The sequence below is a fragment of the Sphaeramia orbicularis genome, chromosome 5, assembly GCF_902148855.1.
Source record: "Sphaeramia orbicularis chromosome 5, fSphaOr1.1, whole genome shotgun sequence".
NCBI classification, from domain to species: domain Eukaryota; kingdom Metazoa; phylum Chordata; class Actinopteri; order Kurtiformes; family Apogonidae; genus Sphaeramia; species Sphaeramia orbicularis.
In genome coordinates this window covers 47,198,982-47,221,432 of record NC_043961.1, presented here as the reverse complement: position 1 = coordinate 47,221,432, position 22,451 = coordinate 47,198,982, and the positions used below count along the sequence as shown (strand labels likewise).

Sequence of the window (22,451 nt, the reverse complement as noted above, 5' to 3'; positions counted from 1 at the left end):
GAAAGAGAGAGGAATGATTTGGTGTCAGACATAACCTGTTGTACCAGACGATTTCACCCTTCATCAGAGAGTTGAAGATGACACAGCAAAAACAGCTGAACAATTACATTCAAAATAGGTATTTCCACGATGCTTATATTCATTCACTCTTTTGTCAAAAAAGACAAAAAGGACTTCAAGCAAGCAAAAAACTTTTGTGAAACTGGGGACGACTTTTTTCTTTCAATTATTTTTTACAATTATGTCATTTCCATAAATATTTTCCGGGGCAAAATTTCAAAATGTGCATTAAACACATTTACTAAAACACATTTATGGAGAGGATATCTACCATACATTAATAAATCTCATCTGTGAGATTCTGTTTCATTGTTGAGATGGATACAGAAGCAGTTCAAAGTAATAACGTTCTGCATCAATACAAATAATGTAAATTGTGTCAGAATTGAAAATTGGGTTATTGTGTGCTCTGCTGACCTGCTTGAGTGCAACAGCCACACCGGCAATGGCGTGGTTATGAGGTCCGCCCTGCAGGGAGGGGAAGACGGAGAAGTTGACCCTGTCCTCTAGGTCATAGAGAATCTCCTTCCCCTTCTTGTCCACAGAGCGAACACCCTTACGGTAGAAGATGAGACCAGCCCTGCAAACAACAGTCGTATATGTAGGGAGAAAACTTCACAAAAAATCCTGAATCTTTAGCTGTCAAACCAAGTAGAAGATTTTAACTTGTACTCCAGTATTACATCCAGGAAAAAAATCCGAGATCCAATCTGCTATCACAATATATTATAAGTCTGTTTTGTAAGATTTCACTTCTTTAGTGATTTTACAAGTTATTCCTCAGTAAGTATGGATTAGATACAGTCCTGCCCTACGCAACTGAAACATTTCCCTTTATGAGAAAAATAAATAATAAAGATGAGCAACAAATAAAAAACGAACAAAAAAGTATTTCTATTACCAGTTTACACTCGTCTTTATGCATAACATTAGACTACTCAATTTGGCTTAAATATGTGTTGTTGCACAACACTTTGCCCCTCCTGCTCACTGATACCCTGCCTACCCAGGGATTACATTTGAGTCTTAACTTTCAATCTTGTTAAAAAGCTTTTCACAAAGTTGTGAAAAATACAAAAATTGAGAGAAAGGCACATGTAAAGACCGTGTGTGAAATTTGAAAAGAATCAGGTGAATAGTGTTCGAGAAGTAGGATGGACAAATGTTCTAAATTGAAATTATAAAATATTCGTTAAAAAATAAATAAATAAATAAATAAATAATAATAATAATAATAATAATTTAAAAAAATCCAAAAACTGAAACGCAGCCATCAAACTGTGCATTGTATCTCTACAGTGATAAAGAACATGTGTCTAATTTGAAAAAACTTGGGTGAATAGTGTCCGAGAAATAGGATGGACAATAATCTCGGACAGAATTGCTGGTAAATCTATTTATATATATATATACAGTATAAGAGGAACAATAACATTTTTTTTATATATAATTTTTTATGCTGTTTTTATCTGATTTTAATTTTTCTTTGTTTTTATGATGCGTGTATTTTGTTGTTCTTAGCCCAATTTGCACCCTGTGTTATCACTGGTTTTACTTACTTATTTACTTATTTAATCCCTTGTTTTATGTTTGGTGTATGGCACTTTGGCCACCTGTAATGTTCTTAAAGTGCATTATAAATAAAGTTGGTATGGTATGGTATGGTAATAAACACTTTCTTTTAAACACTTATGGATGATTTGCAGTTTTAATCTGTTTTTGATACATAATTCCTCATAAAATGAAAGTGGTTTATTTTATTAATGCATACTCCTATAAGCAATGTCAATACACAATACCAAAAAGGAAGCACTTACAAGGATGTTTGTAAATCATTTGTTAAAAACTACATAAATAAAGAAAACACTAATGACAGGCAGTGAAGGCAGAAAGATAGTCACACTAAATATAAAAACATACACGACGACTGATTTTTTTGTTGAGCAAGAAAGTCTCCAGAGGAAGCATTAATCTCACATTTGTGATTAAGGCATTTTTAATACTTTTCATGAAGCAAAAATGTGATTAATAGATGTAATTTAATAAACGGATGAATTCTAATTTTCCTCTTAGACTTTTTCTAACACCTAAAAGTGGTGTCTTCTTTGGCTTCTATTACACATTGGCTATCGTACATCAGCTCCCCCTAATAAACTTCCTGATTGCAGAATGGTAATGACAACTTAATTTCTAAAATACCATCTTCTAGCCTTTGTGGCTGTTCCATCTCTGTCTTACCTGGCTCCACGGAGGGACTTGTGTGTCGTAGAAGTGACCAGGTCAGCGTAGTCAAAAGGAGAGGGAATGGCTTGAGCTGCCACCAGACCGCTGATATGGGCCATGTCAGCTAATAGATAGGCCTTGACCTCAGTACACAGCTGAGAGAGAAGAGAGGAGAGACATCAGCACTTCAGCCTTAAGGCCAGAAATTAAGTCAAACACATTTGGTTTAACTGACATTTAGCATTCCAAGAACATATAGCTGTTAGGGTGAAAAACCTCCTTGGTTCACAGTCACACTGTATCCAAAAAATGGAAACTAACGATGAATGATTTTATTTGCCTTGGTAATGATTTGAGTATAAGGCTCTTCCTCAGAGAGCTGATAATCACCTTAAACACCCACAGTCCATATCAGCAAATTATGGGATATGTCACCAATTGCCAATATTAATCAGTCGCATATACATCATGTCACATTAAACACGGACATAGAGCAGTATATCGTCATTACATTATGTATACAAATGCAGATCATACTATATACATATACTTCTTTTCAGTGTCTATTCATCTACGATTGTGGGGACAGATGACAATAGAAAAAGACACAGTGACTCATATGTGTAAGTGTATTAAATCAATGGTTTAATGTCAAAATCCACACTGAGGTCTCAAGGGGCTTTAGTACCCTGTGTATGCAGAAAAACCTGAAACCTATATTGCATTAGAATACTATTGGAGGCACATACTACAACCGTATGTACAATCTCTCTCTCTCTCTTTTGGCAATGGATAGCAGGTGATGTTTTAAGAACATGGATTAATGGTATCTAAGATGGCAACTTGCTGCATTTATCCTTTAACAGGAACTATTTAGTGTACTACTCCTACACTCAAAAGTGAGTGCATTAAGATGATGATATGTCATGAGTGTTCAAGTCCAAATTTTAATGAACACCATGGGATTTGCATATGCATTATTGAAATCCTCAGGGAACAACTCCATTTGCTTCAAACTACATGCTATAATTTACCTTAATCCAATTCTTGACTTTTTGCACGTGGTAAAATGTGACACAGCAAATGTGAGACACTATTTGTTAGTGTTAATACATGCAGATTTCAGACAAGTGAAGATTTGATAACTCTCTCCATCTGTTAGCAGCACCTATCTTTTCAAACCGCAGATATTTCAAAAGGAGCTGTTGTAATTACAGTGTTTGACAGTCTTCTGAGGCCCAAAATATTACAGCATGATTCAATAAATCCTTTCCGTCTCTTGCCAGCACTTATTGAAAAAGGCACAAACAATAAATAGCTTGCTAACATGCAAATGAGTTGCTGGCAAATGATCAGAGGGGTAAACAATCTTTTTAGTGCTCCAATTAATATGCATTATCGTGACAATCTCCTTGCCACTCGTATCTAAACTGGATCAGCACGTGCGTGTTTGATTAAAAGGCAGAGAAGATGACGAGGTTAGCGGAGGGGGGTAAAGAACACAAGAGGGTCATGTGCAGTGGCTGGGAAAAAAAAAAGACATGCTCCAATCTGGGTAACACAATGCTGAAAATCTGGAGGGGAGCCTGGACTCGCAGATTCTGCCATAAAACAGCTCCACAGAGACGTGCCAAGGGGAAAATATGGCCCCACTTCAGGCCTAGTGGCAAAGTAGTTACGGTGCTTAATAAAAACACAGCTCTGTAATGGTGGGACAGTCCATCTGATGGTAGCAGCTAAAGTGGAGCTCTGCAACAAAGGGAAGCAGTCATGGAGTGAATGAAGTGAATCAGCGGGTGGGTATAACAAAACAGATAAAGGGGCCTCTTGTGCACTGTCAAAGAGAGCAGTGAAGTGTGCAGTTAAAAGTTGCTGTCGTGTAAGTGTGTGTCAGCGCAAGTGAGTGCTCGTGTCCACGTTGAGTTTGATTGTGTAGGCAAGAGAGGAAGAAAGCATCTGTGTGGACGTGTGCAGAGGTGAAAGGGCCTGAAATCATTTTGTGTTAGTAATGTTTCAGAGTGTGTGCTCAGATAGAACAGGTATGAGTCTCTATTAGGAATGTGCATCTCCATCACTAAGGCTGACACTAAACACATCCCACTGCATTGTCAACACTCCTGTGCATTATGTGTTTACAGATGGCAGGTAGAAAAACACCTGAACTGGACTTAAATGTGCTATGCACTACTACCACAGCTATAAAATTACAGCTCAACAGTGATGCAGTTTAATTAAATACAATACTAGAGACAATGTGTTGCTATGCACTTTGGTGTGATTTCTTTGGTTCTTCTTTAGAAGATAGAAAATCAGAAATTAACTTAAAAAGGCCATTTGTACTTCCAACAAGCAATTTAAAAAGTAATAATAAGAATAACAGAAAGAACAATGATAATATAATAATAAAAAAACTAAAACAAATAAAAACTAAATGAAGACTAGAAAGCATTGCACGTACATTCAGCTGTTTTTCTGTTTCTCCATAATGTTAACGGTTGAGGATGAACAAGAATAAAATGGCTTGTACAATATAGGTGGTTTAATAAACAATGATTTTATAAATCATATTTGATGTCACATTTTTGTTCATCCTATCTTTTTCAGCTTCTATAAATCAAGGTTCTCCACTCCTCTGAAAAGAAAAAAAAACTTAAATTACGATACTCAGAACTAAAATTAAATCAAAAACCAAACACTAAATAAATATAAAAATTAATGAAGGATAACTCTGTTTTACATATTTGTTTCTCTATAACTGCAGCTCAGTAAGGAATGCCTTTAATCAGCTCCTATTTTATCTCTTAATAAAAAAAAACAACAAAAAACTGCAGTGCAAAACAAAAAAACTCTACAAGACTAAATAAAAACCAGACCTGGATGTCATCTTAAACCAGTCCTTCTTTTCCAGCTACACTTTTCTAAACACATCTCTGCCTCTGTAGTGTCTGAATGCTGGTGATACCCACGCAGCATTTGGCTGTGAAGATTTTTCACTGACAGCAGAGATGAGACATGCAAGAGTGAAGGAATCCATTATCTAGTAATAAAAAATATACTGATCATTTCTAAATAATGAATTATCAATAATGACATGAATATTGTTAGCCTCATAGCATAATTACATGACTCATACACAAATAGACAAAACTATTGGGACATACTGAATTCAGGTGTTTCTTTTCTAACAGGGGTCTGGGATACAAAACAATATTGACAAATGTCATAATATACTTTTATATAGTGATAAATATCATATTGATTATTAATATTGATGATTATATCTCAAATCAGCATGAACGGGACATCTTACCAATATTTTTGTCCATATAGTTTATAAACATCAATATTTCCTGTTAATGTTTAAGGGGAGAATTTTTCTTCCTAAGCGAGATGTGAAGAAAGTAGATGGTTAGTTGTGGTAGAAAATTATCCTTGTCAGAGCACAAAAAATATCTTAGAAATTTAGAGGTAGAACATTTAAAATCATAGTCATAGATTTAAAAAAAGTATAATAATGTTGAGAGAAATTAAGCAAAAACCTTCTCTGAGGCATTTTGGAACCAAATATAACAATTTGAACCAAACCAAGCAATGCAATGCAATAATATTCATCACAATAACTATATTATAAAAGCCAAGTGGCCTCTGTGTGCATGTGTGCGTGTGTCCGAGGATTCACACAAAATCTGGAAAAAGCTGACTGCTGCAGTTTGGCTTACTTATGTATTTTTGGTCAAGAGAGAGACTGGCAAAAATGTCAAGTTGATAGGACCAATATTTTGGGAGATATTAGTAATTCTGGAATACAATGGCCATACAATCACATTGCTATGGCGAGAATGCTTTGGCAGCAACTGCTGGACGAATGCGGAACAGCATGCACAAATACACAACAGCATAAAAACTACCACATCTACAACCTGTGGATCCCCACAGGTCAACACACTAGTAAAACTATATTATAACATTAATTATTGTTTTGAAGCCCAGACCAGTTAGAAAAAAAACACCAGAATTCAACAAATCCCAATACTTTTGTCCAGATATTGTACGACTTACGCAATTATGCTATGAGGCTAATGATGTATCAAATTTTACTGTTGCAAAACAAAACAAAAGTATGCCAAGTTCATAAAAAACAAGACACCATCGCTGACACACAGATGTGAATCATAAATGTTACATCTCTAACCTGAATTAGGATTCAGTTTATATGAGGGTGATGTTGGCTGGGTCTAATGGTAGAGGAAACAGATGTGTGTGACAGTTCAGCAACGGAGAAGGATGACCAGGTTTTAAATAAGTAGACAAAGCTGACCTGACTCCGTTAATGCAAGAGGGGGTGTGAACTATAAACAGGTGGAGGAAACAGTCACAAACACAGAGAGAAAGATGGGGTAAGAGCACAGTGTGTATGTTTATGCTTGATGCACCTTCTTGATGCGGGCGTAGTCAATGAGGCGGGCATAGGCGCTTGTGCCAGCAATGATGAGCTTGGGCCTGAACAGCCTGGCCGTCATCTCCATCTGGTCGTAGTCGATGAGTCCTGTTGCAGGCTGAAGAGAGGAGAAGAGGGAAACAGATTGAGGAGAGAGAGATGAAGCAGAAAAGAAAAGAAAGAAGAAGTGGAGGAGGAATATGAGAAAATCAGAGTGAGAGAGAGTGGGGGTCAATGAGAAAAAGAAACATTAAAGGATGAAAATAATAACAGAAAAAAAATACTCTGATATCCGAGGATCAAGAGCAAACATATCAACACGGAAGAGGGCTTTTTTCCATTTGAAGCTTATCTGAAGCAGCTGCGTTTGAAGTACTTTGGGCACCTTAAAATGGAGGGATTTTATCTAAGGGAGACATTTCAACGCACAGAACTAAAAAAGAAGATGGAGCAATTGCAGTAATGAACCCCTACTTATCCTATTTCAACCTCTTAGGGATCTACTGAACTGGTGTAATGCAGCTGAACAGTTCAGACGTTGGTTTGGACACCATTTTGTGCTCCATTCATTTAAATAAGCAATTTAACAGACATGTTACTCAATCCATTGTTCGTAGCTGCAAATTAGAGACACACAAAATGGAGTCGGGTTTGACTCGCCAAATGACCGGTGTGTTTAGACCAGTGCCTGAACCTATCCCAGCCCCCTCCTTCAAGCATCAGAGCAAAAAGAAACAATAAGAGAAAGCAAGAGAAAAAGGCTGGACAGAAAACAAAACCAGAGACAGAAAGAGAGACAAAAACACACGCACACACACGAAAAAAAAAGCGAGGTTAAGAGAGAAAAGGAGGAGGGAAAGCTTTATTTAGACAACCTGATAATCTCCCATCTCTAGAACACATCTATAGATGCCCCCTCACTCCATCAAGCTGCTCATTGCGAAGACAGAGCCAGTGGTGCTGGCCAGCCTGTCGATTTCCCATTATCCCTCTCGCAGAGGGGTCCTGCCTGACCATACATCAGCAGGCCTGGACACTCACACTATTCACGGCCATCCATCAGCCGCTACAACACTACCACACAAATATGACCGCACAAAGGAAATACTATGTGCTGATCATCTATGTACATGTTCACTCAAAAAATTACTTGTCACAGTTGAGTGACCCGTTGAGTGAGTAGATTCCCATGCTGGTTGACAACTGTTCTGTTCTTCAAGTACCTAAATTAAAAAGACTCTCATACTCGCTATGACCATTTTCACCTTTAAGACAGTATTTAAGGACCTTTAATGGTTATATAACCTTGGCTTTGCGGTTCCCAGTACCAATCATTTCCACTGGAGGTTCTGATTCTCTCAAACTAACCTTTTGACTGCCTCACCACTTACGTTAAGCTTGTAGGGCATGGACTCAAAATAGATCGAGGTGGCTGAGATCCTCTTCACATCGGACATGTAGCCATGGGTCAGACTGCAATGACGAACAGTCACACGTCAACAGGGGAAAACAGGAGTACAAATACTCTAAACACTCAAAAAAAAAACCTCTATTAGAGAAAATTAGGAAAAATTCACATCTTAGATTCTAAAGCTCCCTCAAATAGGAATGAGAGGTACTCAGGCATCATTGATGGCAAAGCTGCTATCGATTCTGCTTATCGGCCCGATTCTTCTGTAGATTCTCTTATTGATTCCTGAACACAGGTTTTCAGCATCAAAGCAACAGTTTATCTCCGAGTCTGAACACAGTGTATAAACGGACTGTTCACTGTTTAACTGCTGGTTAATTTAGAGAGCATAGATGCACGAGTTTGACACCACTGCTTTGTGCAACTGTCAGAAAACATATTGGGACTGATAAAAGAAACTGATGAGCTCAGACACATTTGATGCTGATAAATTGGACAATTTGAGACTACATGCGTCTTAACTGAATCCAATTATCAATTCCCATCCCCTACCTCCAAATGACAATAGTGTCTGGAAAAGCAACCAAGGCTGCTTAAAAAGTGAGTGTAAGTAGAGTAAAGGCATTTAGACACCAGTGACATTGTGTTATTAGTCCCATGGTTCACTGATTCAGCGATTACTGTTTTTGTAATGTGTACCTTCACAAAGACCATGAATATCCTCACAATCAGAGAGAGTTCGATTTTCTGATCAATATGAATAATATGTAATGTTAAATATTCATAAGCAAGCCTGCTCACAGTCTTTCTGACTCATTCCCTGTGTTTAACACGTTACAAGTAAAAAAAAAAAAAACATGAGTGAATACTAACTGTCCTCCATCTGGCAGGTCCAGGCCCATAATGCGGTCATGGGGGTTGAGTATAGCAGTGTAGGCAGCAAAATTTGCTGGGGAGCCAGAGTATGGCTGGACGTTGACACCCCATTGAGCTGGGTCCAAGTCAAACGCTTCTAAGGCTCGCTTCTGACACAGCAGTTCAATTTGATCAACCATCTCTGCACCGCCGTAGTACCTGTTGATAGAAAAAAAAACAAAAAGAATGAAGTAGAACTTGATATTTGATTGATTCATTCTCACTGCATATTTTTTTTATTTATGTCACACCAGTGTGTACATTTGTAGAGACATGAGTATCACGGTAATAACCAGGTTTGCGCAGTGTTCTGTTTTTGCATTTGCACATGTGACTATCGTATCCTGATTTCAGATTTGAAAGCATCTCATTTCATCTCGATTAATCGGCCATGCCATGAAATTGGCTGATTTTCACATGATCAACCATGATTGGTGACTGGCCGCTCAGTCTGAAATTGACTGATTTGGAGCGCAGGTCAAATTCCTGTTGCACTGCATAGTCTGACCTGGGGGCCATTTCCAGATAGCCATATATGAGGCGGCAATCAAGAATGTGAAGGAGGCACATGTCACCGACGGAGGCAGTAACAGGGTGGGGGGGTATTACACGAGGGGGGTACATTCCATGCTGTATGTACCACACACAACCATATGACTGTAGATAGTAAAATTTAAGATGCTTTACTAATTCCTCTAAGTCCCCCCGCTGCTATGCATCTCATTTTCCTTTTCCCTACAATCGGAAACTTTCATTTGAGGGGGCAGGACGTTTGTTTAAGAGGGCATTGTCCACTCTTGTCCCTGCAGGACCTGTGAGTAACCCATGGATCCTCACATTAGTGATGTGCGGGTCAGGTTTATTTTCAACCCATGGGTCCCGCTTTTGTGGAATTATTTGACCCGCCCCGCAAATAAAGTGACATTCTTTTGACCCGCCTCAACCTGACCTGATCTGTGCATCACTGCAAAGCATGTAGAAGTTAGGAATTTACAAATGGTGTTCTGGTCCATTCAGTGCAGGGATTGATTCTGTGCTCCACATATGTAGATACACACTTGTTTTTTTTCCAAGTATCTGTGAGATTATTTAAAAGTAAAACTGGGTTGCAGCGTGTAATATGTACGGTCTATGATAATGTGTTACTAAAGCAGATAGTCTGAGCCATGTCAGAATAAGAATTGGGTGTGTATGATAATTTTCCTTCAAATATGATCATTTTCAGCTGCTGGTACGATATGGGACTCACTAAAAACCAGGCGTTTCAATCAATGCACCTGCTTTCCTACAAAAATCCTGGTACCTTTTTGCACACTTTTCTTCAATTTTTAAAATAAATGTTACAATCTGAAAGTTACATTGCAATGTCTTGTATGTTGTGTTTGGAAAAAATGAGATCAGAATTAGACAAAATCAGTATTGGCCGTCCAAGCACGCTGCACTTTGGAAATCGCGATCGGCCCAAAAAAACTGTAATCAGTGTAAGTCTAGTGAACACAAACCGAAACAAGGTGATGTGCAATACTGTTACACATTGTAATATATTACTCCCTGAATTGGAACAAAATTCAGGTGTGAAAACACCCTAACAGATCCAAAGTGTGATTAAAGTGTGCTGTAAACATTACAGGAAAGCGTGCACACAACACACAGTAATCAGTAAACATGATATTGGTATTAATCATGCTTACGACAATATGAACCAGAACCAGATTTCTGTGTTCCATGCCAATGCCATACATACTCATACATACATACATAATCAGTGTACTTGTGTGTACAAAAATACAAATGGTGTTCAAATAGACAAATATTGTCCTAATGTGACCCTTGATGATCTGGTAAAACTGCTCATCAAATATCTCAGTGGAATTACAGATGAAGGAGCAACAGATGGCTACTGTATCAACCATTCAATGTGATCATCCTTTGGTTTCATTACATTATAGTGTAAAACAGGAGATGAGAAGGATGAAGGGGAAAAATACAAATTAAAACCACCAATCAGTGGGAGGGAGATTTAAGGTAGGCTTGTACTGCAGGAATCCAAGGGATCAAATGAGTAGTCTTTTGAAAGACATCCACACTCTGTTCACTGCTGATAAATGTGTATTATCTGAGGGACATAATAGAGGATATAAAAACTGAAAATAGAAGAATATGCAACTATCAGCCAGGGCGCTAAATTCTTCCACTGTATCCCCTCAGGAACTGGCACGGCAGAAGCAGTGGATTATTTTCTTTGTGGTTGGCATGTACTATTATAGGGCATGCTAGAGAACACAGAATAAATCAGAATCTGTGTGTGCATATCTGTGATGTCCTTAAGCAGAGAATATGAGCAGTGTTAGTAAGCTGGGGTGTGGCTGAACATACTCACCTTTTCCCTGGGTAGCCTTCAGAGTACTTGTTGTTCAGACAGGAGCCCAGAGCTTCCAGAGCTGCTCTACTGCAGAAATTCTGTATGGAGAGCACACAAACACACATACACAAACACACAGTCAGATCAATGGTGCGAGTGGACAGCAGCGACAAGGACGGCAAATTAAAGTCTGTTAAGTGATAGTGAGAAATCCCCCTCCAGCTAAAGGCAATCATTACAGTATTGAACCTCTGGACTTCCATGGACTAACACTCCACAATGCTTATCGTCTTGCTGCTGCTGGCGGATACAAGATAATGTAATAAACTTTTCAGCACATACTGAGATTCATTTGGGTGGCTTTTTTAATCAGTTTGCTTTGCAAAAAGCAGAGAAGAAAAAAAAATCAATAATTTTGTGAAGATGGTTAGGCTGTGGCCAGAATTGCCTCCCTCAGACATTCGGTTTGATTCCAAAAGATGTTCTGAGGACTTTCATCTTTAATATTGTCAGACCTCCTTGAATTAATATCCACTGAAATACAGACAGCTACCCCCATTGTTGCAGTCTACATTATCCATGTTAATAGACATCTGAGAAGGTCTCAAATTAACAAAAGGTTTACACAGTAACACTTGGGGATTTTCAAAAATCTGTTTCTTAAATACACTTAAGAAGAATCATAACACATGATGTCATTTCTATCATGCAGAACCTAAAAGATTATAAAAATAATGGCAATTACACACCACAGGATATTGTTAAGATTCTTGTGCCTGACATAGTAGTGCAACACATAACTTGTATGATTTCACTGTCACATGATCCCATGGAGATGCAGATGTAAACAATAATTGGCTATATCTTTATGGCAAAAGAAAATCAATAAAACTGAATGTGGGATAGGGAATAGGGAAGTGTAGGGATGTGAATAACTGGCAATTTTACTGACAGCTACCTGACAGATGTGTTTGATAGGCAGTCAAAGACATAACTAACTAGTGGAGTTAATTATTTGAGCCATGTATACAATTCTTAATTTTGTGGTTCAAAAAGGAAGATGTTTTAATTTTCTAATTCCATCATAAGAGTTTGTCTGCCTGTTAACAGAGTGGCATCCACACTTTTTGACAAACTATCCTGATATTTCTGTCATCTGGGTTCGAGATGACAATGACTACAGAAGACAATATTTTGTTGATTCTGGGTCAGTTCTATCTCAGGAAAAATTCCCATAATTCCATAAACTCTGATTTATTACCCTGGGGTGAAATTATACAAAAAAGGCAAAACTTGTTGGATTTGATTATAATTTACTACATATAAGTATACGGTCAAGCTCTAAATTAGGTTTGACCTAGACACATTAAAGGAGTTGTATGTAGGCTTGTGGCCAAACCTGGTACTGCAATCACATTCAAAATACTGTAGAGCGTGGTATCCCCTACCCTTCCCCCCAGACTAGAGGTTGCCAGATCCAGCATGAGTGTCTACTACAAGGAGCTACCACGGCAAGCGACGAATCCTAGACTGGTATAAACACTGGGCTGGTATTTGTACCGGACCCAGGCCGCTGCAGTCTCTTCACCCGGGCCCAGTGAGAGAGCGGGCCCGGGCCCAGCTTGCAGTGGCTTTTACCAGGCGGTGAGACCGCAAGAGTGCTGGGCCCGGTCTTCAAATTCTTCTCTGCTTTCAGCCGCCTCCCTGTTTCAAAAGCATCTCCTATACATATCTTTGTTTTGTTTCTCAATCTGTCATGATGTATCTGGGAATAATAAGAGGCCTTTTAGGTTTAGTAACGTCAAATGTTTGTGATCAGAAATGTTCCAGCTGCAGCTCAGAGGGAACTGGAAACATGGATGCTGAAATATCACTAACTTCTTGATTGGGAGATGGGTGATGGGTGGAGCATCAGACCAAAACACCAAATGACAACATAAACATTACTTGTGGGCTGCCACTTAGCTTATCAAATGCAATTATTCTGCTGGACTACTACTGTCAGTGATGTCAGTATTTAAAATGAACATGATTCCTTAATGTCTGGTGACATTCAGGGTCATTTTATGATTACTTGGAACATAACTCTTACATACAGCTCCTTTATCGTGACAATAGCCCATTTTCAAATATATATAGTTAAGAGAATCAATAAAGTTCGTAGAAATAAATAAATAAATAAAGGATATATTTTAGGAGTTTACACAGTGGTTTCTTTCACATTTTCAGTGAGGTATCTATGGACCATTGTTTTCCAGAAGGCAAAATAAATGCTGGAGCAAACTGACTTAAATTTGCTTAACCCTGCATGTTTATATTGCAGAGTCCTTTCTAGTTGAATTTATTTCCAAAAAAGGTAGAGTTTACATATACTTACATGTACAACAATTACAGCAAATAATCTGTTCAACCAAAAGCGCTCTTCTGTTGTCATTACTGTAGGTCACTCAAACTGATCATCAGAACTCATAAAGTTGGTATGGATTATCATACGATTAATTTCTCAGCCTTATTGCTAAACAACCAGACTGAGGGACGGCTACAGACTTTAACTCCTACTGCAAAATATCTTGCAAACTATGCCTATGTTGTTGAAAGACATACATATACTTTTCATTCCATTTTCACTCATTTGTAAAAGGGATTAAAGCACTAAACTATTCAGCAAGTTAATGCTAAACTGCAGAAGTGAAGTGAAGCAAAGAACTGCAGTGTGTGTGTGTGTGTGTGTGTGTGTGTGTGTGTGTGTGTGTGTGTGTGTGTGTTGTTATGAACCAAAATTAAATCAACAATTTTTGTGACCAACAGCTTAAGGAAGGGGGGGATTTTGTGACGTATGACCTATGATAATGAGAAGAATACATTTGACTCATGAAGAATATACCAGTAATAATTAAATAATTTAAAAAATCTGGTTTCATAACATACAGATGGTTCCACCCTACATTTTTCCACCGGTGTGACCAAACACACACATTTTCCACATCTCTGACATTTGTTGTGTGTGGTTGTGCTAACGCTTTACCTGAGAGCCAAGAGCAGATCTGGAGAGATAGCATCTCCAGTAACAGCTTTTTGCTCTGTGCGTCTGTCATACTGAAGACTGTGCATCATATATTAAGGAAGAGGTCTTAAAATGTGAGTGTCTGTGTGGTGTGGTGTGTTGTGTGTGTGTGTGTAGGTGGACATGTGTGGGAAAATGTACGTGTTTTCTCTCAGGGAATGCTTGGCTGAGTCGTACTGTAATGTGCCTCAGAGTGAGCAAGGGAGGAGATGAGAAGGTAGAATGAAGATATCAGCTTTATCTCACAGTAGAGCGGTCAGGCATTGTGCAAAGAGGGGGCTGATATACTCCACTACACAACTACTGTGCTGAGAAATAAACAGAGGCACAGTGAAAGAACAATGCAAGATAAAACCTCACCTCCTCTTCTGAATAGTAAGATTTTTCCATTTAACACCATTCATCCTTGGAATCAAAGGAAAAAAAGTTACCCAAATGTTTCTCCAACAACTTGCTTACAATGAGTGCTGAATTTACTGCACAAGCTTTAAGGGCTTCATGCTAACTGTACAGACCAGCGGCTCAGGGGTTGAATGATGAATGAATTGTGAGGTCAATATGTAGCCAGTGTGATTTAAAGTGCACCTGTACTTGTCATGCTAACAGTATTAACTGTACTATGTGTATTACTTACAAGCAAGAGAGGTGCAAATTCAGTAAAAAAAAAAATTAAATAAAATATTGCCATAAATGCACCACACCAGACTTTTTATTACGTGAATTACACGAGTAGGCAGCTATTGCCGGCTGGAAGTGATGTACCTCTCGTTGATTCTGGGTAATGGAGTACCAGTAAACAAGCAGCAGTCAGTGGGCAGACTGAGTGTAAAGTATGCGTTGGTCCTCGTTATTTGTACAGCTGTAAGCTTAGCATTCCACCACTGTCCTAGAGACTCAACACAGGACTGGCCGATAATGTGTCATTTTAGACTGGTGTCTGCTACATGGGGTGGGTCCATCTCAGCCCAGGTAATTGGACAATACTATGAGTCTCCGTCACTACTGGCGCTGGAACAGCCCATGAAGGAGGCAACATGTCGCTGACCATGACTGACTGACGTAGCAGTGACTTGAGCTCTCACATGTACTTGACAACAGGCTATGACGTAACTTACCAGATGGAACCGCTAGTATTATACATGATCTTTTGAAAAAGCTAGCAATGAAAAGTCACTGCAGGTATCCTTTAAAATAATACTCTGCCAGATAGTACAAGATAACTGGTCTATCTTTTGTTAGTTTTTTTTCCAGAAAAGCAATAGTGCCAGGGATACTCAAGCTGCTTTGCCCAGAAGTCACTTTGGCAAAATGAGAGGCCAGAGGTTAGTTACTAAAATAAACAAATGATACTTATCAGATCAAAAAAACATTACAAATGCAAATAGTACAAGCCAAGGTACCAAAAAAAACCAACAAAAAAACCCCAGTAGGGACTGAACGGAAAATGCAAATCAAAAATAAGCTGTGATATTAAAATGTAGTTTGACTTGTAAGAAACCCAATACATTTCCTGTTGTGTGTGATCGACTTCATATCATTTGCAAATATACTTCCATTCCTCACATCCAGCCTGCATCACATTAAAGAAAAAGTTGGACCAAGACCAATTTTGCACTAATACAATACATACAGTTTAATATATTGAATTACCGAGATAAATATACCTATAGATTCATTGATTGATGGATAATATGCAAATTTGATGTGTGACACTGCATTTATAATTGCATTTTTTTTTTTAAACATACAATGCCTATTGCACAATGTGATAGACAAAGCTGAGGGACCCATGGCTCCTGATGAAACATCAGTTTTTGGGGGTAGTTTTTCCATTCCTTCAGCCGACAGTCAAAGGACAAAGAGTGGTGTATATCTTTGAGATTGTACAGTCTCCTGAGGCAAATTTGTGATGTGTGACATTGTGTTGTATAAATAAAGCTGACTGTGTCTGTTACCTCAGATGCAATAAGCTCCAGGCCACGACACTGCCGGTCCTTCTCCCTCTGCAGCAGGTCCCACATCTCTGGGTCATCCTGAGCAAGGCTCTCCTGTCCCGTCCATGGACGTTCTTCATCCACTACACGAGTGGCAGCATGGGACTGCTGTCCACGTACACACAGACGCACTGGGGCTCGCTGGCACAGTGGCTTCAGGAAAGATAAACAGAAGAAATGTTAGTTGTGACAAATTAGCAGTGGTGGAATGTAACAAAGTATTTGTACTTCGTTACTGTACTTAAGCAAATTTTTACGTATCTGTCCTTTACTAAAGTAAAAATAATAACACATACTTTTGATTTTACTGTTACATTTTGTGACAATTATCTGTACTTTCTACTCCACTACATTTCTACAATTTATGCCATTACTTTGAATAATTTTCCAAGTAAATAAATGAATTAAAGATATATAATGTCTAAATTGGTTTAACTTGGTAAATTTGTGGGTAATGCCTAGTAGATAACTTGTCATCCACAGAATTATAAGGTAGAGTACACACAGTATTGCAGAGAGCGCGGACCAATAAGTATTCTAACCTTTAAAATACTCATATACTGTATAGCTGGTTGTAATTATTACAGCAGTGACATCGACAGAGGCTTAAGTCAGTATATCTACATTCTTTATCAAAATGTCACAGCACAGACATTGAGTAAACCCATTGCTTAAGTACTTTTACTTTTTAAAAATATTTTGAAGTAAATTTAAAAGTACTTAGTACTTTTACTTAAGATTGTTGATGTAACACTTCTATTTCTACTTAAGTATAAATTTTGCAGGATATTTGTACTTTTACTTAAGTACTAAGCTTCAGTACTGTTTCCACCACTACAGATAACACAACTGTTACTTTAACACAAGACACAAGGTCTTAATAGTAACATCCAACTAGTGCTGCATGATTTAGTGAGTGTGTGATGTTATTGTGTGAATATCGTCAGCAACACCTCAATTACAATCTGATTTTATGCACAAATTACTTAAAAAAACAAAACAAAAAAACAACAAAACTTTAAACAGGCATAAAAAAAACACTATGCTCACTCTCATTTTGCACATTCTACACAATACTTCTCTCTGCTCAGTCTCACTAAATCCAAAATGTCGCCATAAAACAGAGATTGTGTTCATTTTCTTCTCCATTTCTACAATTAGATCCCTCCAGAAATTCAGACATAAATGGCAGACTTTCATGATGATATGACTGCACAGGCTGATACTGCAATTACGACTGTGGTTCAATTAATTGTGCAGCCCTATATTTAACTGTCACTGTTGAGTTTCAAGTGTTCTGAATCCACAAGGCCAATTCTATTTGACTTCAAAGATATAGAATCATATCATACTAATGGAATTTAGCTCTGATGCAATGCTATAAAATATTACGAAGGCTTTATTGTAGTAGAAAGAACTAGTGGCATTGTCAAATGTGTTTACCCATTCACGCATACAACTTAAAGAGTTACATGGACAGTTATCATTACTAGAGATTTCTGTAAAGCTGTGTCTAGTTCAGTTCAGACTTTTTTATAGTATGCACACATTGTACTTTTTATATTTGATTGACAACTGTATTTATTCATTATTAAGTGAATTGTTTATTTTGCTTGTACCCTGGAATGACAAAGTGATCACTCTTGCAGGTACATACATAAACACAATACATAAACTACGTAACATAAAAAGAGAACAAAATACATAAAACAAATTATATGTCAGTATATCTGAGCAGATTCTAAATTATTTTACATCTATTATTTTTTTTTTTTTTTAAATTTAGGTACTCCAGGCTCTTCTTTTAAATAGACTTGGATGATTAGTATTTGACAACTTTGCATATTTAAAGTCAAATCCTCATTTGTCCTACATAAATCCGGACACATTTCAAGTCCTTTCCCCTCCTCCGTTTTTCATACACTCCTAATATGTAGCCGGGTATAATTAGAAACTGGCATGTTTGCATGATATCAATAATCAGCATAGTTGTTCAATTATGCCTCTATCAGCACTTCTGCAAACTGAGGGGACTGACTTTTAAAGCCTCAGTGTACAGAAAAAGGCATGGAGAGAACAGATTCAGCACTTCCTGCTTATCTAATCTGGACTGGGGCTGGCAAGTTCTTCTTCTACTGCTGCAACGCCTCATCGTGCGAGTGTGCAGAGTCCATACAATTTTCACTGCTCTGTCTGAATTCTATACCGTCGCTTTCCCTATAGAAGATTCATATGTATTAATAAGGCATATAATTAAAACATTACACTTCTGGCTTAGTTTTACATACCGGAGATAAGAGTGCAGTGATTACACACAAGAAAACATATGTGCACAAAAAATATTGTGGTGCATTAAAATTAAGCCTACCCTTCAGTGCACCAGTTTCTTGAATAAATCCTAATCAACAGGGTGAGTGTGTTGTGTAGGAGAAAAATCCTTGAGAGGTTGATTGCCCTTGGAACAAATTGGCTTATTTTCATCATTTAATCAACAATATGATGATGACTGTCTTGAAATCAATCCCACCACTGCCAACCTATAGTTATCATTTGTACAGGTGTGCTGGGGTGTGAGGGACAACCTCTCTTTAATAGCACCATTAAAAAGCAATTAACACAATGCTCAGCACTGGTTGAGGACATCCATAAGAAAAAAAAAACTTAATTAAGCATATTCCATGAGGTGTAAAAAAAAACATTTGGGTACTTTATCTATTGAAGTAGCTTTATTGTGTTGGGCAGAAACAAAAAAATGCACAACTTTTTTTTTCAAAATGCCCGCAACACAAACATTTCTGACTAATTCTGGAAAGACATATGAATTTCCCCGTTTTTTTTTTTTTTTTCATATCCATAATTGGCTCTTACTCTCACAGTATCTGATGATTTCTAGGAGTCACTGTTTTCTTTAGTACAAGTGGATGATCCTGTAATTGCAGAACTAAAGCTCTAGAAAAATCAAGTCAAGGTTGACAACTCCCAGAACACTAGCTTGAGAAAAAGTGCAATCAGTTGTCATGTCTGGAGCGCTCTGGGGACATCTAACAGACAATGGAGTCAATAGTGTGGAAATGACAAGAAATTGACAATTTGTCTGTTTGATTACACACACCCATGTGTCACTCCTCTTCTTAAATTTGCAAAATGGCTGCATTATCATTTTTGTTCTATTACTTTGAACTAAATTACTTTAAATAATGTAAGACCTTTAATAATCAATGGTCTCGTAAATCATTTGATGTAAAGTATATTGCAATCCTTTGACTTTCAGCTTCTAGAATCATGGCTTTCCTGATAATACCTGAAAAAGTCAAACTACAGCTCAATAAAAACTTGGCTAAAACTTGTAAAATGCTCAAAGTACAAATGAAAACTAAAGTATTTATGCATTCACATAACATAAAACTAAAACTGAACTGATATTAAAAATTATAGACTGAGAAATGAAAAATTCAGCAGACTTACTGGTAAGAGGACATTTGGATGTTGACTCTTTAACCTTTAGCCTGTCTGTTGTACTCATTCCGAATGTATGATTTATTTCAAATATTCATAAAAATTCAACTGTTTGGTCAGTGAGAAAAATTTCTAAATGTGCTGATAGAATAGACCTTGTTCTTTCCATAGACATCTGAGCAACCCCAGTTCACCCCCTGCCACCTGTGTAATGGGGGACAAAACACAGAGGAGTGAGTGAGACCGACTCGCTATAAAAACAGACGTCTTTTTTTTTTTTTTTTTTTAAATGCAGTTTTTCTTTTCATTTTTACTGTTGTTTGCAGTGTTGTTGTGACCCCCCCCCCCCCCTTTTTTTTTTAACTGTGTTTTACTGAGTTTTGACCATACAACTGCTTTTTGGAGTTCAACCAGGTGCCAAAAAGCAGCTGGATTGATTTTGAAAAAAAAAGAACCCCAAAATAAAAACTACTGAGCTGAAATTCAAATACTTGTTGTTCAGTGTGTTTCAGTTCACAGTTCATGATCAACATCCTAAATCTCTTACTGATGTTCATTCTGAGAGCCTTATTTAGTAAAAATCTGTAAAACCTTCCTCTCTTTGTTTTTTTTTTTGTTATTCCACCCTGTTTTGACCCTAAAACAGAGTAAAACAAAACAATTGAAGAAAAGGAACACAAGCACATACAACAGCTTTTATGACACTTTTACAGACGCAAATTCACAGCAGCCCATTTACCTGAAATAATGTCTCAGGGGTTAAAGGGTTAAAGAATGTTTTGACTCATTTGGAGTTGACTTTTTTTTTTTTGTCTGAACAAAAACATTAAGAGAAACTACCAAAGAGATTTAAGAGAATGGTACTGCTCAAGGCCCAGGGTCTCAGCATTTCAGTCAACATCCTGACCTTGTTGAAAAAAAAATAAAACCCTTTATCCACAAAAGCAGCCTGCAGATAGTTTATCTCCTCCATCACTGTTGGGCCCGGCCGCTCTACTCCACCTCTTCTTCTGCTCCCTGGGGTGGCGGAGGGGGAAGTAGTGACACACCAGAGGGGGTGACTGGCACATTAACGGCCCATTTCCAACAGTCTCCAACCTGGCCTTCTGTCACTAGTGGCAGCGGTGATGGTGGAAAAGGGGAGAGCCCCCCTCAGGGTTCTGGAAAAGATGAGGGCCTGGGGAGACAGGCTGGGCAGCCTCTGAGGACACGTTTCTCGCTGAGAAATCACACGGGTCATTAAATCTTGACGGGAACTGTCCTTCGCTGTCTGCGTTTCTACAGGGACATACCAAGGCCAGGAAGAGTGTTGGCAGTGGAAAAAAAAAACAAAAAGAATAAAAAAATAACAAAAAAAACCCCCACAAGCTTATGCTGCCACAGATTTAGAGCAACTGAAAACAGACAAAGGTACATCTCCTCCTCTGCTGCCCTTCCTGTCCTGTGAAAACCACATGTGTCCAAATGTGTTAATTGTGAAAGTTTGAGATGAACTAAAATTCCTCAGGCAAATAAACTCCATAAAACCCCCTTAGAATTTCTGGACTGTTTTTTCTGAGTTCATAAAGAGTTGACTTTTTGGAGATATGAGGTTCTCACAGGACAACAACACTGATGATCTTAGGGAATATGACGGGCTCTGCTCTGATCTGCTGTGTATTAAACTCAAAACTGTTCATAAAGTAAGTTATATGAGCTCACCCTTAAACATGTACAGCAGGAAACTGTAACACACAAATTAATCTAAACCATCATGTCAAAGAGTACAACACTGATTATTTTACCACACAATAACTACCGACATGTTACTGATAATACTTATATGCATTTGCTTCTGTAGCGTTTTAAATGCACAACGCTGAGCTATAGTGGAGTATTGTTACAATGCGGTATTAGTGCTTTCACTCAATCAAGGGTCTGAATACATCTCTACAGACGGCGTGTTTGGATTGTATTTAAATTTACTTACATGGGAGTAAAACATTATGCAACAGTAAACAAAGTGCTGACAATGGTTAAACTGTATGCTTATCTCTGGCACAACTGATGGTTAATATTTGCTAAATACTTATATAGTATAGGCTGCTTCTTTGTACTTTGGCCACAGTCCTGCACATTAACACCCTGTCCACACTAATGCAGATATTTGATATAATGGATATTTTTCCTCAACATTTGGGCCTCTCATCCATACATAAATGGCAGTGTAGGTCACAAAAACTGAGACTTTTAAGCACTTTCCAAACGAGAAGATTCTAAAAAAAAACAACTCCAATTTGTTGCCAGGAAAAAACAAAGAAATTAGAAAATGATTGCATGACACTCCACTTTGCACGTGTATATTGTGGCTGCTGAGTCGTCACTGCGGGTGTCAGTGTATGACCTGTGGGAGATCAAGGTCAGCACAGACACCTTTGGGAGACAGAGCAGATCAGTCATATAGCCTACCAGCATTGTGGTAAACTCCTCGTAATGTAAAGGATATATTTTGACAACCTGAACCAAGGAACCATGGACTTGAAGTAACA

General features: G+C 37.9%; 1 protein-coding gene across 1 annotated transcript in view; it reads right to left on the bottom strand.

Annotated features, from left to right (window-relative positions):
• Positions 1–22,451, bottom strand: part of shmt2 (serine hydroxymethyltransferase 2 (mitochondrial)) — a 37,849-nt gene that overhangs the window by 5,643 nt on the left and 9,755 nt on the right. Inside the window, exons 2-8 of the mRNA XM_030134465.1 lie at positions 16,429–16,620; positions 11,428–11,507; positions 9,006–9,206; positions 8,113–8,194; positions 6,717–6,839; positions 2,299–2,438; positions 478–640 (exon numbers count right to left, since the gene is read on the bottom strand). Of these exons, the coding sequence (XP_029990325.1) occupies positions 478–640; positions 2,299–2,438; positions 6,717–6,839; positions 8,113–8,194; positions 9,006–9,206; positions 11,428–11,507; positions 16,429–16,620 (981 nt within the window). The remainder of the gene's footprint in view (positions 1–477; positions 641–2,298; positions 2,439–6,716; positions 6,840–8,112; positions 8,195–9,005; positions 9,207–11,427; positions 11,508–16,428; positions 16,621–22,451) is intronic.